This window comes from Nerophis ophidion, linkage group LG08, assembly GCF_033978795.1.
Source record: "Nerophis ophidion isolate RoL-2023_Sa linkage group LG08, RoL_Noph_v1.0, whole genome shotgun sequence".
Classification (NCBI taxonomy): Eukaryota; Metazoa; Chordata; class Actinopteri; order Syngnathiformes; family Syngnathidae; genus Nerophis; species Nerophis ophidion.
The window spans coordinates 610,147-629,939 of record NC_084618.1 but is presented as its reverse complement, the minus strand read 5'-3'; the positions used below and the strand labels follow the sequence as shown (position 1 = coordinate 629,939).

The following is a 19,793-nucleotide window of genomic DNA, read 5'->3' as shown; positions in this document are numbered from 1 at the left end:
ATAGTTTGTATTTGTACTCATGTGGGTCTCAGAAATAGTTTGTATTTGTACACATGTGGCTCTCAGAAATAGTTTGTATTTGTACACATGTGGGTCTCAGAAATAGTTTGTATTTGTACACATGTGGCTCTCAGAAATAGTTTGTATTTGTACACTTGTGGCTCTCAGAAATAGTTTGTATTTGTACTCACGTGGCTCTCAGAAATAGTTTGTATTTGTACACATGTGGCTCTCAGAAATAGTTTGTATTTGTACTCATGTGGCTCTCAGAAATAGTTTGTATTTGTACACATGTGGCTCTCAGAAATAGTTTGTATTTGTACACATGTGGCTCTCAGAAATAGTTTGTATTTGTACACATGTGGCTCTCAGAAATAGTTTGTATTTGTACTCACGTGGCTCTCAGAAATAGTTTGTATTTGTACTCATGTGGCTCTCAGAAATAGTTTGTATTTGTACTCACGTGGCTCTCAGAAATAGTTTGTATTTGTACTCATGTGGCTCTCAGAAATAGTTTGTATTTGTACACATGTGGCTCTCAGAAATAGTTTGTATTTGTACTCATGTGGGTCTCAGAAATAGTTTGTATTTGTACTCATGTGGCTCTCAGAAATAGTTTGTATTTGTACTCATGTGGGTCTCAGAAATAGTTTGTATTTGTACTCATGTGGGTCTCAGAAATAGTTTGTATTTGTACACATGTGGCTCTCAGAAATAGTTTGTATTTGTACACATGTGGGTCTCAGAAATAGTTTGTATTTGTACACATGTGGCTCTCAGAAATAGTTTGTATTTGTACACATGTGGCTCTCAGAAATAGTTTGTATTTGTACTCACGTGGCTCTCAGAAATAGTTTGTATTTGTACACATGTGGCTCTCAGAAATAGTTTGTATTTGTACACATGTGGCTCTCAGAAATAGTTTGTATTTGTACTCACGTGGCTCTCAGAAATAGTTTGTATTTGTACTCATGTGGGTCTCAGAAATAGTTTGTATTTGTACACATGTGGCTCTCAGAAATAGTTTGTATTTGTACTCATGTGGCTCTCAGAAATAGTTTGTATTTGTACTCATGTGGCTCTCAGAAATAGTTTGTATTTGTACACATGTGGCTCTCAGAAATAGTTTGTATTTGTACACATGTGGCTCTCAGAAATAGTTTGTATTTGTACACATGTGGCTCTCAGAAATAGTTTGTATTTGTACTCATGTGGCTCTCAGAAATAGTTTGTATTTGTACTCATGTGGCTCTCAGAAATAGTTTGTATTTGTACACATGTGGCTCTCAGAAATAGTTTGTATTTGTACACATGTGGCTCTCAGAAATAGTTTGTATTTGTACACATGTGGCTCTCAGAAATAGTTTGTATTTGTACACATGTGGCTCTCAGAAATAGTTTGTATTTGTACACATGTGGCTCTCAGAAATAGTTTGTATTTGTACTCACGTGGCTCTCAGAAATAGTTTGTATTTGTACTCATGTGGCTCTCAGAAATAGTTTGTATTTGTACTCACGTGGCTCTCAGAAATAGTTTGTATTTGTACTCATGTGGCTCTCAGAAATAGTTTGTATTTGTACACATGTGGCTCTCAGAAATAGTTTGTATTTGTACTCATGTGGGTCTCAGAAATAGTTTGTATTTGTACTCATGTGGCTCTCAGAAATAGTTTGTATTTGTACTCATGTGGGTCTCAGAAATAGTTTGTATTTGTACTCATGTGGGTCTCAGAAATAGTTTGTATTTGTACACATGTGGCTCTCAGAAATAGTTTGTATTTGTACACATGTGGGTCTCAGAAATAGTTTGTATTTGTACACATGTGGCTCTCAGAAATAGTTTGTATTTGTACACATGTGGCTCTCAGAAATAGTTTGTATTTGTACTCACGTGGCTCTCAGAAATAGTTTGTATTTGTACACATGTGGCTCTCAGAAATAGTTTGTATTTGTACACATGTGGCTCTCAGAAATAGTTTGTATTTGTACTCACGTGGCTCTCAGAAATAGTTTGTATTTGTACTCATGTGGGTCTCAGAAATAGTTTGTATTTGTACACATGTGGCTCTCAGAAATAGTTTGTATTTGTACTCATGTGGCTCTCAGAAATAGTTTGTATTTGTACTCATGTGGCTCTCAGAAATAGTTTGTATTTGTACACATGTGGCTCTCAGAAATAGTTTGTATTTGTACACATGTGGCTCTCAGAAATAGTTTGTATTTGTACACATGTGGCTCTCAGAAATAGTTTGTATTTGTACTCATGTGGCTCTCAGAAATAGTTTGTATTTGTACTCATGTGGCTCTCAGAAATAGTTTGTATTTGTACACATGTGGCTCTCAGAAATAGTTTGTATTTGTACACATGTGGCTCTCAGAAATAGTTTGTATTTGTACACATGTGGCTCTCAGAAATAGTTTGTATTTGTACACATGTGGCTCTCAGAAATAGTTTGTATTTGTACTCATGTGGCTCTCAGAAATAGTTTGTATTTGTACTCATGTGGCTCTCAGAAATAGTTTGTATTTGTACACATGTGGCTCTCAGAAATAGTTTGTATTTGTACACATGTGGCTCTCAGAAATAGTTTGTATTTGTACACATGTGGCTCTCAGAAATAGTTTGTATTTGTACTCATGTGGCTCTCAGAAATAGTTTGTATTTGTACTCATGTGGCTCTCAGAAATAGTTTGTATTTGTACACATGTGGCTCTCAGAAATAGTTTGTATTTGTACACATGTGGCTCTCAGAAATAGTTTGTATTTGTACACATGTGGCTCTCAGAAATAGTTTGTATTTGTACACATGTGGCTCTCAGAAATAGTTTGTATTTGTACTCATGTGGCTCTCAGAAATAGTTTGTATTTGTACTCATGTGGCTCTCAGAAATAGTTTGTATTTGTACACATGTGGCTCTCAGAAATAGTTTGTATTTGTACACATGTGGCTCTCAGAAATAGTTTGTCATGTATTTAGCAAAGTCAGAGAAAAGAAAGAAGAAGAAGGAGGAGAAGAAGTTGTTGCTAGGCAGCATGTAGGAAATGACCCCTGGCAGAAGGTGTTGTCACTCTTGTGACTTCTGCATCAAAAGTGCTACTTTGAGTCAGAAGATTAATTAGCACTAATTACCTCCTCATCTTTCTGTGTGTGTGTGTGTGTGTGTGTGTGTGTGTGTCTCTGTGTGTGTGTCACTAATTATGACACAGGCTGGAGGGGGCGGAGCTTGTGCCCAGGCAACACCAGGGGAGGTCATGTGACCATCATAATGGAGCCACACACTCTTTCAATGCACATTTCTCGTGCTATGTTTGCACTGTACTGTGTGCTGCACTTTGTGCTACACTGTGTTCTACACTGTGTGCTACACTGTGTGCTATACTGTGTGCTACACTTTGTGCTACAGTGTGTGCTATACTGTGTGCTACACTTTGTGCTATAGTGTGTGCTACACTGTGTGCTACACTGTGTGCTATACTGTGTGCTACACTTTATGCTACAGTGTGTGCTATACTGTGTGCTACACTTTGTGCTATATTGTGTGCTACACTTTGTGCTATATTGTGTGCTACACTTTTTGCTATATTGTGTGCTATACTTTGTGCTTTTTATACTGTATGCTATTCCGTGTGCTATGTTGTGCTATATGTTGTGTTATATTGTGTGCTTTGCTGTTTGCTATGCTATGTGCTATACTGTGTGCTATACTTTGTGCTATGCTTTGCGCTATACTGTGCACTACACTTTTTGCTATACTTTGCGCTATATAGTGTGCTGTATTGTCTTCTATACTGCGTCCTATACTGTGTGCTATACTGTGTGCTATATTGTGTGCTTTAATTTGTGCTATACTGTGCTGAACTTTGTTATACTTTATGCTATTCTGTGTGCTACACTATGTGCTATACTTTGTGCTATATTGTGTGCTTTACTGTGTACTATACTTTGTGCTATACTTTGTGCAATACTGTGTGTGATGCTTTGTGCAATGCTTTGCACTATACTGTGTGCTATACTGTGTGCTATATTGTGTGCTATGCATTGTGCGATATTGTGTGCTATAATTTGTGCTATACTGCACTATACTTTGTTATACTTTATGCTATTCTGTGTGCTACACTCTGTGCTTTACTGTGTGCTACACTTTGTGCTATATTGTGTGTGATACTTTGTGCTATGCTTTGCACTATACTGTGTGCTATACTGTTTTATACTGTGTGCTATACTTTGTGCTATATTGTGTGCTTTACTGTGTGTTATACTTTGTGCAATACTGTGTGTGATTCTTTGTGCTATGCTTTGCACTATACTGTGTGCTATACTGTTTTATACTGTGTGCTATATTTTGTGCTATATTGTGTGCTATACTGTGTCACATATGTTTCCACTTGACAAATGATGCCTATTAGCTAGCTTTCTCATTTTGCTTTTTTTGGAGGTTTACACCTCACTCTTATTTTGCTACTTTACACATGCTAGTGCTAGCATGTGAAACAATGTTTATAAGCACACATACACACACACACACACACACACACACACACACACACACACACACACACACACACACACACACACACACACAGTGTAGTAAAAAGAGTTAGTTAGCATGCTGGCCAGTTGCCATCAAAGAGCAAAACCTTTGAACAAAATGAACTGCAAATTAGCTGGCATGCTAACGCCCCCCGCGCCCCCAAAGGGAATAAGTGGTGGTAAATGGATGGACGGATGGATGGCTAACAGTACTATGCTAAAAATAAGGTGCTTCCAGTTAGCATGAAGTAAATGACACGCAGGTACATACCTGCTAAATGTTAGCATGAAGTAAATGACACGCAGGTATTTACCTGCTAAATGTTAGCATGAAGTTAATGACATGCAGGTACATACCTGCTAAATGTTAGCATGAAGTAAATGACACGCAGGTGCATACCTGCTAAATGTTAGCATGAACTAAATGACATGCAGGTACATACCTGCTAAATGTTAGCATGAAGTTAATGACATGCAGGTACATACCTGCTAAATGTTAGCATGAAGTAAATGACACGCAGGTGCATACCTGCTAAATGTTAGCATGAACTAAATGACATGCAGGTACATACCTGCTAAATGTTAGCATGAAGTAAATGACACGCAGGTACATACCTGCTAAATGTTAGCATGAAGTAAATGACACGCAGGTACATACCTGCTAAATGTTAGCATGAAGTAAATGACACGCAGGTACATACCCGCTAAATGTTAGCATGAAGTAAATGACACGCAGGTACATACCCGCTAAATGTTAGCATGAAATAAATGACACGCAGGTACATACCTGCTAAATGTTAGCATGAAATAAATGACACGCAGGTATATACCTGCTAAATGTTAGCATGAAGTAAATGACACGCAGGTACATACCTGCTAAATGTTAGCATGAAGTTAATGACATGCAGGTACATACCTGCTAAATGTTAGCATGAAGTAAATGACATGCAGGTACATACCTGCTAAATGTTAGCATGAAGTAAATGACATGCAGGTACATACCTGCTAAATGTTAGCATGAAGTAAATGACACGCAGGTACATACCTGCTAAATGTTAGCATGAAGTGAATGACACGCAGGTACATACCTGCTAAATGTTAGCATGAAGTAAATGACACGCAGGTACATACCTGCTAAATGTTAGCATGAAGTAAATGACACGCAGGTACATACCTGCTAAATGTTAGCATGAAGTAAATGACACGCAGGTACATACCTGCTAAATGTTAGCATGAAGTAAATGACACGCAGGTACATACCTGCTAAATGTTAGCATGAAGTAAATGACACGCAGGTACATACCTGCTAAATGTTAGCATGAAGTAAATGACACGCAGGTACATACCTGCTAAATGTTAGCATGAAGTAAATGACACGCAGGTACATACCTGCTAAATGTTAGCATGAAGTAAATGACACGCAGGTACATACCTGCTAAATGTTAGCATGAAGTAAATGACACGCAGGTACATACCTGCTAAATGTTAGCATGAAGTAAATGACACGCAGGTACATACCTGCTAAATGTTAGCATGAAGTAAATGACACGCAGGTACATACCTGCTAAATGTTAGCATGAAGTAAATGACACGCAGGTACATACCTGCTAAATGTTAGCATGAAGTAAATGACACGCAGGTACATACCTGCTAAATGAGCTCACACAAATCAAGCAGCTTGTTCTTAACATGACAAATGTTGCTCAACCATAACAGGCCTCAAGTAGCAAAATATACTACTGTAAAAGATGTGTGTGTGTGTGTGTGTGTGTGTGTGTGTGTGTGTGTGTGTGTGTGTGTGTGTGTGTGTGTGTGTGTGTACCAGCTATGCGTAGAGGGTTGTGGTAGTGGACTTCCAGCCGCAGGAAGCGTGAGGCAGCATGTCCCCCGACAGGCAGTCCAGCATGAGGTGGATAGTAGAAGGCCTGTCAGCACAAGAAGAAGAAGAAGTCTCCATGTTTGATCCTAACAAGAAGATGAAGTGTGTATGTTTGATCCTAACAAGAAGATGAAGTGTCTATGTTTGATCCTAACAAGAAGATGAAGTGTGTATGTTTGATCCTAACAAGAAGATGAAGTGTGTATGTTTGATCCTAACAAGAAGATGAAGTGTGTATGTTTGATCCTAACAAGAAGATGAAGTGTCTATGTTTGATCCTAACAAGAAGATGAAGTGTCTATGTTTGATCCTAACAAGAAGATGAAGTGTCTATGTTTGATCCTAACAAGAAGAAGATGAAGTGTCTATGTTTGATCCTAACAAGAAGATGAAGTGTGTATGTTTGATCCTAACAAGAAGATGAAGTGTCTATGTTTGATCCTAACAAGAAGATGAAGTGTGTATGTTTGATCCTAACAAGAAGATGAAGTGTCTATGTTTGATCCTAACAAGAAGATGAAGTGTCTATGTTTGATCCTAACAAGAAGATGAAGTGTCTATGTTTGATCCTAACAAGAAGATGAAGTGTGTATGTTTGATCCTAACAAGAAGATGAAGTGTCTATGTTTGATCCTAACAAGAAGATGAAGTGTGTATGTTTGATCCTAACAAGAAGATGAAGTGTGTATGTTTGATCCTAACAAGAAGATGAAGTGTGTATGTTTGATCCTAACAAGAAGATGAAGTGTCTATGTTTGATCCTAACAAGAAGATGAAGTGTCTATGTTTGATCCTAACAAGAAGATGAAGTGTCTATGTTTGATCCTAACAAGAAGAAGATGAAGTGTCTATGTTTGATCCTAACAAGAAGATGAAGTGTGTATGTTTGATCCTAACAAGAAGATGAAGTGTCTATGTTTGATCCTAACAAGAAGATGAAGTGTGTATGTTTGATCCTAACAAGAAGATGAAGTGTCTATGTTTGATCCTAACAAGAAGATGAAGTGTCTATGTTTGATCCTAACAAGAAGATGAAGTGTCTATGTTTGATCCTAACAAGAAGATGAAGTGTCTATGTTTGATCCTAACAAGAAGATGAAGTGTCTATGTTTGATCCTAACAAGAAGATGAAGTGTGTATGTTTGATCCTAACAAGAAGATGAAGTGTGTATGTTTGATCCTAACAAGAAGATGAAGTGTCTATGTTTGATCCTAACAAGAAGATGAAGTGTCTATGTTTGATCCTAACAAGAAGATGAAGTGTCTATGTTTGATCCTAACAAGAAGATGAAGTGTCTATGTTTGATCCTAACAAGAAGATGAAGTGTCTCTATGTTTGATCCTAACAAAAAGAAGATGAGGTCTCTATGTTTGATCCTAACAAGAAGTAATAAAGGCTGAAAAGAGGAATAAGGAAGTCGTCTGTAAAAAGAAAGATCATTTTACAGTATGAGTTACAGTATTTTATATTCACTGTCCACTTTTATTTTGACAGGGTTAGGTTGAATGTTAGAGTTCAGGTTTTGACAATTATTTACTTGACTTTGTAGAGAAAGTATACACAACATTCCTTCATCACATCTTCATATTATTGTTGTTATTATTATGATTGTGATATCAGCTTTTTGACAGTGGTCTGCATGCTTTTAAATTGTCGCTGTGAGAAGATAAGAAGTATGTTGTGGACGACACAGGAAGTGTGAGAAGATAAGAAGTATGTTGTGGACGACACAGGAAGTGTGAGAAGATAAGAAGTATGTTGTGGACGACACAGGAAGTGTGAGAAGATAAGAAGTATGTTGTGGACGACACAGGAAGTGTGAGAAGATAAGAAGCATGTTGGAAGAAATCATGTCAGAATAACAGGAAATCATGAAAAGAAAAGTTTTTATGTTGATGTTATTAAAAAAAAAAAGAATAAAATAAAAGGAGAAAAGTAATGTAAATATGAAGTAGAAAAATAATAAATAAATGCAGACATGATCTGGAACATAAACACTTGCTTATGTTCCCAGCGGTTGAAACTACTTCATATGTTGTTAATAGTTATGTCAATATGTTAACAGTACACATGTTAATAGTATGTTAATGATAGTTATGTTAATATGTTAATGATAGTTATGTTAATATCTTCATAATAGTTATGTTAATATGCTAATGACAGGTGTGTTAATAATTGTTATGTTAATAGTTATATTACTATGTTACAAAAAGTTATGTTAATATTTTAGTAATAGTTATGTTAATATTTTAGTAATAGTTATGTTAATATGTTAGTAATAGTTATGTTAATATGTTAGTAATAGTTATGTTAATATTTTAGTAATAGTTATGTTAATATGTTAGTAATAGTTATCTTAATATTTTAGTAATAGTTATGTTAATATGTCAGTAATAGTTATCTTAATATTTATGTTAATATGTTAATAGTTATGTCACTAAGTTAATAGTTGTGTTAATATGTTAATAATAGTTATGATAATAACTAACAAACACATACATATGAAAATACATAATGGGATCTAATTGTACACAATAAAATACATCATATTATATAATTGTACACAATAAAATACATCATAAGATATAATTGTACACAATAAAATACATCATAAGATATAATTGTACAGAATAAAATACATCATAAGATATAATTGTACACAATAAAATACATCATAAGATATAATTGTACTCAATAAAATACATCATAAGATATAATTGTTGTTGTTGTCGTCTTGTTGTTGTTGGTATTTTTGTGGATGTTTTTATGGGAAAAGAACATTTCCAGTTGATCTTGATTGAATGTTAATCTTGCTCGAATCTAAACTGATGCTTTCATCTTGAAACAGACTCAAGTCAGCACAAATGGATCTGATCCAATTACAGGAAGTTATTTTCCTTTCAAATCTCATTTTCTTATCATGAAAGCAAAAGAAATAAAAGATACTTGTAGTCTTTTGTCCTCTTCACTTACCTCACCACAGCCTCTTTTCTGTTTTTGCACCTTTCTCTTCCTTCCTTCCTTCCTTCCTTCCTTCCTTCCTTCCTTTTGTCCTCTTCACTTACCTCACCACAGCCTCTTTTCTGTTTTTGCACCTTTCTCTTCCTTCCTTCCTTCCTTCCTTCCTTCCTTCCTTCCTTCCTTCCTTTTGTCCTCTTCACTTACCTCACCACAGCCTCTTTTCTGTTTTTGCACCTTTCTCTTCCTTCCTTCCTTCCTTCCTTCCTTCCTTCCTTCCTTCCTTCCTTCCTTTTGTCCTCTTCACTTACCTCACCACAGCCTATTTTCTGTTTTTGCACCTTTCTCTTCCTTCCTTCCTTCCTTCCTTCCTTCCTTCCTTCCTTTTGTCCTCTTCACTTACCTCACCACAGCCTCTTTTCTGATTTTGCACCTTTCTCTTCCTTCCTTCCTTCCTTCCTTCCTTCCTTCCTTCCTTCCTTCCTTCCTGCCTGCCAGGAGAAGTCAGCCTGCAGTTTAGTGAGGCGACCAAACGGGCCTGAATATTTCTCAGCTCATCTGGTCTTCACGGCTCACACCAGCCAGGAAGTTTAGTACTCTAACCCTCCCTCCCTTCTATTGTATTACCACCTTACCTTTCTTACTGGTCCTAGTATTACCTTACTTGTATTGTATTACCGCCTTACCTTTCTTACTGGTCCTAGTATTACCTCACTTGTGATGTATTACCACCTTACCTTTCTTACTGGTCCTAGTATTACCTTACTTGTATTGTATTACCACCTTACCTTTCTTACTGGTCCTAGTATTATCCTAATTTGTATTGTATTACCACCTTACCTTTCTTACTGGTCCTAGTATTACCTTACTTGTATTGTATTACCGCCTTACCTTTCTTACTGGTCCTAGTATTACCTCACTTGTATTGTATTACCGCCTTACCTTTCTTACTGGTCCTAGTATTACCTCACTTGTATTGTATTACCACCTTACCTTTCTTACTGGTCCTAGTATTACCTTACTTGTATTGTATTACCACCTTACCTTTCTTACTGGTCCTAGTATTATCCTAATTTGTATTGTATTACCACCTTACCTTTCTTACTGGTCCTAGTATTACCTTACTTGTATTGTATTACCGCCTTACCTTTCTTACTGGTCCTAGTATTACCTTACTTGTATTGTATTACCGCCTTACCTTTCTTACTGGTCCTAGTATTACCTCACTTGTATTGTATTACCACCTTACCTTTCTTACTGGTCCTAGTATTACCTTACTTGTATTGTATTACCGCCTTACCTTTCTTACTGGTCCTAGTATTACCTCACTTGTGATGTATTACCACCTTACCTTTCTTACTGGTCCTAGTATTACCTTACTTGTATTGTATTACCACCTTACCTTTCTTACTGGTCCTAGTATTATCCTAATTTGTATTGTATTACCACCTTACCTTTCTTACTGGTCCTAGTATTACCTTACTTGTATTGTATTACCGCCTTACCTTTCTTACTGGTCCTAGTATTACCTTACTTGTATTGTATTACCGCCTTACCTTTCTTACTGGTCCTAGTATTACCTCACTTGTATTGTATTACCACCTTACCTTTCTTACTGGTCCTAGTATTACCTCACTTGTGATGTATTACCACCTTACCTTTCTTACTGGTCCTAGTATTACCTTACTTGTATTGTATTACCACCTTACCTTTCTTACTGGTCCTAGTATTATCCTAATTTGTATTGTATTACCACCTTACCTTTCTTACTGGTCCTAGTATTACCTTACTTGTATTGTATTACCACCTTACCTTTCTTACTGGTCCTAGTATTATCCTAATTTGTATTGTATTACCACCTTACCTTTCTTACTGGTCCTAGTACTACCTCACTTGTATTGTATTACCACCTTACCTTTCTTACTGGTCTACTAGCTTCCAAGTTCTAACCCACGTGTGCTGTAGCAATTTCTAATATTCATGTTGCATTTGTTTGGCAAGAAAAACCTTGTTTCATTAATTGGAATGAGGTCAGTTTGATAAAAAGATGTCATCTTGCAAAATAAAGATGTAACACCTCTGTGGCCCCTCCCATGAGTGGTGAGCCCATTAGAAATCTGAAGCCTCGTTGTTTCTTCTTCATAAAAGTCTTTGAGCTGCTCTTTGTCTGATCCCTCACCTAGGACTTGTCTGTCTTGGGAGACCCTAGCAGTCCCCAGACAACATAGCTGCTAGGATCATTGGTAAACCACCATAAGGTACGAGGACTTGTCTGTCTTGGGAGACCCTAGCAGTCCCCGGACAACATAGCTGCTAGGATCATTGGGATACCACCATAAGGTACGAGGACCTGTCTGTCTTGGGAGACCCTAGCAGTCCCCGGACATCATAGCTGCTAGGATCATTGGGATACCACCATAAGGTACGAGGACTTGTCTGTCTTGGGAGACCCTAGCAGTCCCCGGACAACATAGCTGCTAGGATCATTGGGATACCACCATAAGGTACGAGGACCTGTCTGTCTTGGGAGACCCTAGCAGTCCCCGGACATCATAGCTGCTAGGATCATTGGGATACCACCATAAGGTACGAGGACTTGTCTGTCTTGGGAGACCCTAGCAGTCCCCGGACAACATAGCTGCTAGGATCATTGGGATACCACCATAAGGTACGAGGACTTGTCTGTCTTGGGAGACCCTAGCAGTCCCCGGACAACATAGCTGCTAGGATCATTGGGATACCACCATAAGGTACGAGGACCTGTCTGTCTTGGGAGACCCTAGCAGTCCCCGGACATCATAGCTGCTAGGATCATTGGGATACCACCATAAGGTACGAGGACTTGTCTGTCTTGGGAGACCCTAGCAGTCCCCGGACAACATAGCTGCTAGGATCATTGGGATACCACCATAAGGTACGAGGACCTGTCTGTCTTGGGAGACCCTAGCAGTCCCCGGACATCATAGCTGCTAGGATCATTGGGATACCACCATAAGGTACGAGGACTTGTCTGTCTTGGGAGACCCTAGCAGTCCCTGGACAACATAGCTGCTAGGATCATTGGGATACCACCATAAGGTACGAGGACTTGTCTGTCTTGGGAGACCCTAGCAGTCCCCGGACAACATAGCTGCTAGGATCATTGGGATACCACCATAAGGTACGAGGACTTGTCTGTCTTGGGAGACCCTAGCAGTCCCTGGACAACATAGCTGCTAGGATCATTGGGATACCACCATAAGGTACGAGGACTTGTCTGTCTTGGGAGACCCTAGCAGTCCCCGGACAACATAGCTGCTAGGATCATTGGGATACCACCATAAGGTACGAGGACTTGTCTGTCTTGGGAGACCCTAGCAGTCCCCGGACAACATAGCTGCTAGGATCATTGGGATACCACCATAAGGTACGAGGACTTGTCTGTCTTGGGAGACCCTAGCAGTCCCCGGACAACATAGCTGCTAGGATCATTGGGATACCACCATAAGGTATGAGGACTTGTCTGTCTTGGGAGACCCTAGCAGTCCCCGGACAACATAGCTGCTAGGATCATTGGGATACCACCATAAGGTAAGAGGACTTGTCTGTCTTGGGAGACCCTAGCAGTCCCCGGACAACATAGCTCCTAGGATCATTGGGATACCACCATAAGGTACGAGGACTTGTCTGTCTTGGGAGACCCTAGCAGTCCCCGGACAACATAGCTGCTAGGATCATTGGGATACCACCATAAGGTACGAGGACCTGTCTGTCTTGGGAGACCCTAGCAGTCCCCGGACATCATAGCTGCTAGGATCATTGGGATACCACCATAAGGTACGAGGACTTGTCTGTCTTGGGAGACCCTAGCAGTCCCCGGACAACATAGCTGCTAGGATCATTGGGATACCACCATAAGGTACGAGGACCTGTCTGTCTTGGGAGACCCTAGCAGTCCCCGGACATCATAGCTGCTAGGATCATTGGGATACCACCATAAGGTACGAGGACTTGTCTGTCTTGGGAGACCCTAGCAGTCCCCGGACAACATAGCTGCTAGGATCATTGGGATACCACCATAAGGTACGAGGACCTGTCTGTCTTGGGAGACCCTAGCAGTCCCCGGACATCATAGCTGCTAGGATCATTGGGATACCACCATAAGGTACGAGGACTTGTCTGTCTTGGGAGACCCTAGCAGTCCCCGGACAACATAGCTGCTAGGATCATTGGGATACCACCATAAGGTACGAGGACCTGTCTGTCTTGGGAGACCCTAGCAGTCCCCGGACATCATAGCTGCTAGGATCATTGGGATACCACCATAAGGTACGAGGACTTGTCTGTCTTGGGAGACCCTAGCAGTCCCCGGACAACATAGCTGCTAGGATCATTGGGATACCACCATAAGGTACGAGGACCTGTCTGTCTTGGGAGACCCTAGCAGTCCCCGGACATCATAGCTGCTAGGATCATTGGGATACCACCATAAGGTACGAGGACTTGTCTGTCTTGGGAGACCCTAGCAGTCCCCGGACAACATAGCTGCTAGGATCATTGGGATACCACCATAAGGTACGAGGACCTGTCTGTCTTGGGAGACCCTAGCAGTCCCCGGACATCATAGCTGCTAGGATCATTGGGATACCACCATAAGGTACGAGGACTTGTCTGTCTTGGGAGACCCTAGCAGTCCCCGGACAACATAGCTGCTAGGATCATTGGGATACCACCATAAGGTACGAGGACCTGTCTGTCTTGGGAGACCCTAGCAGTCCCCGGACATCATAGCTGCTAGGATCATTGGGATACCACCATAAGGTACGAGGACTTGTCTGTCTTGGGAGACCCTAGCAGTCCCCGGACAACATAGCTGCTAGGATCATTGGGATACCACCATAAGGTACGAGGACCTGTCTGTCTTGGGAGACCCTAGCAGTCCCCGGACATCATAGCTGCTAGGATCATTGGGATACCACCATAAGGTACGAGGACTTGTCTGTCTTGGGAGACCCTAGCAGTCCCCGGACAACATAGCTGCTAGGATCATTGGGATACCACCATAAGGTACGAGGACCTGTCTGTCTTGGGAGACCCTAGCAGTCCCCGGACATCATAGCTGCTAGGATCATTGGGATACCACCATAAGGTACGAGGACTTGTCTGTCTTGGGAGACCCTAGCAGTCCCCGGACAACATAGCTGCTAGGATCATTGGGATACCACCATAAGGTACGAGGACCTGTCTGTCTTGGGAGACCCTAGCAGTCCCCGGACATCATAGCTGCTAGGATCATTGGGATACCACCATAAGGTACGAGGACTTGTCTGTCTTGGGAGACCCTAGCAGTCCCTGGACAACATAGCTGCTAGGATCATTGGGATACCACCATAAGGTACGAGGACTTGTCTGTCTTGGGAGACCCTAGCAGTCCCCGGACAACATAGCTGCTAGGATCATTGGGATACCACCATAAGGTACGAGGACTTGTCTGTCTTGGGAGACCCTAGCAGTCCCTGGACAACATAGCTGCTAGGATCATTGGGATACCACCATAAGGTACGAGGACCTGTCTGTCTTGGGAGACCCTAGCAGTCCCCGGACAACATAGCTGCTAGGATCATTGGGATACCACCATAAGGTACGAGGACTTGTCTGTCTTGGGAGACCCTAGCAGTCCCCGGACAACATAGCTGCTAGGATCATTGGGATACCACCATAAGGTACGAGGACTTGTCTGTCTTGGGAGACCCTAGCAGTCCCCGGACAACATAGCTGCTAGGATCATTGGGATACCACCATAAGGTATGAGGACTTGTCTGTCTTGGGAGACCCTAGCAGTCCCCGGACAACATAGCTGCTAGGATCATTGGGATACCACCATAAGGTAAGAGGACTTGTCTGTCTTGGGAGACCCTAGCAGTCCCCGGACAACATAGCTCCTAGGATCATTGGGATACCACCATAAGGTACGAGGACTTGTCTGTCTTGGGAGACCCTAGCAGTCCCCGGACAACATAGCTGCTAGGATCATTGGGATACCACCATAAGGTACGAGGACTTGTCTGTCTTGGGAGACCCTAGCAGTCCCCGGACAACATAGCTCCTAGGATCATTGGGATACCACCATAAGGTACGAGGACTTGTCTGTCTTGGGAGACCCTAGCAGTCCCCGGACAACATAGCTGCTAGGATCATTGGGATACCACCATAAGGTACGAGGACTTGTCTGTCTTGGGAGACCCTAGCAGTCCCCGGACAACATAGCTCCTAGGATCATTGGGATACCACCATAAGGTACGAGGACTTGTCTGTCTTGGGAGACCCTAGCAGTCCCCGGACAACATAGCTGCTAGGATCATTGGGATACCACCATAAGGTACGAGGACTTGTCTGTCTTGGGAGACCCTAGCAGTCCCCGGACAACATAGCTCCTAGGATCATTGGGATACCACCATAAGGTACGAGGACTTGTCCTCCTCACTACAGACCGGCTGCAAACCTTTTAGGGACCCGATTCGAGGAGGAGTGAGACTCCCTCGAATTAAGACCACCTGAAATGTGGATACAAAGTGCATCATGGGTAATACGGAGGTCACGCTCCTACCTCAGCACCCATGGCCCAGGCGGCCAGCACGTGGCGGCAGAAGTTCAGCTTGCTCGGCTTCATCTTGTCGTCGCAGGAGCCGCTGTAGTCGGGAACGTTGCTCATGTCGGGGGAACACTCGAAGACCTCCATGTGATGCACGATGGCCTCGTTACCCGCCGTGATCACGGACTCGTACTGGCAGGAGAACCACAGCACACAAGTGGAAGAAGAAGAAGAAGAAGAAGAAATTAGTGGAGTTTGCCTCAAATCATGCAAGCTTTATCAGGAAACTGGCTCTGCTTTTTAGCAGCTGGCTAAGTACTGACGCTCAACTCGCTAGCACAGCTTACTTTAGCGCTCTTACAAGTGTAAAAAGAAGTTCACCAACAGATGACGCTCATTTTGTATGTTGAAGAATAAGTAGAAATAAGTTAACCGCAAGCAACATTTATCATAAGAAAGCTAGCTAAGTTCCCACAAGCACCTTGCTAGCACTTACTTTAGCCGCGACATTACACTTTCATACTTTGCTGCACCAACACAAACTCTCTACTCTCACATATACTCTCTAGACATCAATGTCATCTTCTTATACTCTCACATATACTCTCTAAATATAAACTATCATCTTCTTATACTCTCACATATACTCTCTAGACATCAATGTCATCTTCTTATACTCTCACATATACTCTCTAAATATAAACTATCTTCTTATACTCTCACATATACTCTCTAAATATAAACTATCATCTTCTTATACTCTCACATATACTCTCTAAATATAAACTATCATCTTATACTCTCACATATACTCTCTAAATATAAACTATCATCTTCTTATACTCTCACATATACTCTCTAGACATCAATGTCATCTTCTTATACTCTCACATATACTCTCTAAATATAAACTATCATCTTCTTATACTCTCACATAAACTCTCTAAATATAAACTATCTTCTTATACTCTCACATATACTCTCTAAATATAAACTATCATCTTCTTATACTCTCACATATACTCTCTAAATATAAACTATCATCTTATACTCTCACATATACTCTCTAAATATAAACTATCATCTTCTTATACTCTCACATATACTCTCTAGACATCAATGTCATCTTCTTATACTCTCACATATACTCTCTAAATATAAACTATCATCTTCTTATACTCTCACATATACTCTCTAGACATCAATGTCATCTTCTTATACTCTCACATATACTCTCTAAATATAAACTATCTTCTTATACTCTCACATATACTCTCTAAATATAAACTATCATCTTCTTATACTCTCACATATACTCTCTAAATATAAACTATCATCTTATACTCTCACATATACTCTCTAAATATAAACTATCATCTTCTTATACTCTCACATATACTCTCTAGACATCAATGTCATCTTCTTATACTCTCACATATACTCTCTAAATATAAACTATCATCTTCTTATACTCTCACATAAACTCTCTAAATATAAACTATCTTCTTATACTCTCACATATACTCTCTAAATATAAACTATCATCTTCTTATACTCTCACATATACTCTCTAAATATAAACTATCATCTTATACTCTCACATATACTCTCTAAATATAAACTATCATCTTCTTATACTCTCACATATACTCTCTAGACATCAATGTCATCTTCTTATACTCTCACATATACTCTCTAAATATAAACTATCATCTTCTTATACTCTCACATAAACTCTCTAAATATAAACTATCATCTTCTTATACTCTCACATATACTCTCTAAATATAAACTATCATCTTCTTATACTCTCACATATACTCTCTAAATATAAACTATCATCTTATACTCTCACATATACTCTCTAAATATAAACTATCATCTTCTTATACTCTCACATATACTCTCTAAATATAAACTATCATCTTATACTCTCACATATACTCTCTAAATATAAACTATCATCATCTTATACTCTCACATATACTCTCTAAATATAAACTATCATCTTATACTCTCACATATACTCTCTAAATATAAACTATCATCTTATACTCTCACATATACTCTCTAAATATCAAATATCATCTTATACTCTCACATATACTCGCAAGACATCAATGTCATCTTCTTATACTCTCACATATACTCTCTAAATATAAACAATTAGATTGAATTGTTTTGGTTTTGTTGTCCTTGAGTGGCCAGAAAGGCGCCTCATAAATCAAAAGTTTGTTTATTATTATGATATTTTCAAAAAGCTGACATTTGACACTTGCCCAGCCGAGTGTGAAAAGATGATATTTGTGTGGTTACCATGACGATGTGGTTCTTGGCCATGCCCTCGGGCAGCCTGTGGACGGAGCACCAGTAGGTGGTCTCCTGACCCGGGATCAGCACGTCGGGCGCCACCACGTCCAGCGTGCGCACGTCCGGGGGCAGCGTGGGCGGCGGCGTGTCGGGCCGCAGCATCAGGACCCTTTGGAGGCCCGTGTGGATGCCTGACAGGTTGAGCTGCTCCAAGGAGGCCAGGGGTTGGTCCAGCAGAGCGTAGATGACGTGCACCGTGCCCTCCTGAAGGCAGACGGCTCACACTGTTGCCATGGTAACCTTAACTAGCCACGCTTTGCTAGTCATCCTCCTAGATGTTCTGCTGTCATCAAATACAGATTGTTGACTTCCCCACAATGCAAGCATGACCAATTACCTTTCATTTGACCGGGAAAGAGGAGTTCTTTCATCAAACAACATCAGGAGAAAAAGATGTCATGTTGCAGGCTATAAAGTTTCATTTTAGGGAAATACTTTGACTCACTTATAAGAATATCATTCGTGATCCCCCGGGACCGAGTGGATGGGGAGAGGAAAGTCTGGCCTTCCCTGCTTAGGCTGCTGCCCGCGCCACCCCATCTCGGATAAGCGGAAGAAGATGGATGGATGGATGGATGGATGGATGGATGGATGGATGGACAATTCATAATGTGACAGCCAAAAAAGTATCAAGTATTTTTTTAGGCAAACAGTCATGTAATAATAATATAATTTAAAGGAAAATATGATTTTATTTTATGTTGTTTATTTTGATTAACTATGATTATTTCATGTATTTATTCTTTTTTAGTTTATGTATGTATGTATGTATGTATATATATATATATATATATATATATATATATATATATATATAATTTACAAGAAAAAAAGTCATATTACAAGAAAAGTATCATAGTATTTTTACAATATGAAAAATGTAACATTCAGAGGAAAAACATTTCATAGTAATGTCAAATGTAATATCTTATTTGTCACAGTAATTTAAAAAAAAGACAATACAGTATTGGCAATTTATTTTGGTAAGGAAAGTGTTATTTTACTCCTCAGAATATGGAACATTTTATTTTAAAAAAAAGTTATCTTGTAAGCAAAAAGTTTGAATAAATTCGGAAAAAATATATTTTAATATTTTGTGACTGCTGGAGTCATCTTGCTAAAGATTTGAAGAAAACATCATTTTGTGAATACAAATCTTAATGTTTTAATATCGTCTACAAAATCACAATCTCGTATCAACAAAAAAATATTCCAGTATTTTGTGACAAAAAAAAAAAGTCTCGTCCTTAATAAATTCAAGTATTTTCCCCCAATTCTTAATGTGTGCATAATCATGATTTGGTGTAAAACATTTCCAAAAGTGTAAAATCAAAGTCTGTAATTGTGAAAAATATCCTAAAATGACATTTTAAAAATCTGATTCTCATATTAGTAATTTAATATGAATATTTTGAGAAAAACAACAACATTGATAATCATTTTCTAGCAAAAAAAAGTTGATTACTGTTGACATGCGAACCA

General features: G+C 39.6%; 1 protein-coding gene across 2 annotated transcripts in view; it reads right to left on the bottom strand.

Moving 5' to 3' along the window:
• Nucleotides 1-19,793, bottom strand: part of dbh (dopamine beta-hydroxylase (dopamine beta-monooxygenase)) — a 70,572-nt gene that overhangs the window by 42,137 nt on the left and 8,642 nt on the right. For both annotated transcript variants that reach the window (XM_061907286.1, XM_061907288.1), the window contains exons 3-5: nucleotides 18,258-18,515; nucleotides 15,957-16,133; nucleotides 6,355-6,457 (exon numbers count right to left, since the gene is read on the bottom strand). In XM_061907286.1, the coding sequence (XP_061763270.1) occupies nucleotides 6,355-6,457; nucleotides 15,957-16,133; nucleotides 18,258-18,515 (538 nt within the window). The remainder of the gene's footprint in view (nucleotides 1-6,354; nucleotides 6,458-15,956; nucleotides 16,134-18,257; nucleotides 18,516-19,793) is intronic.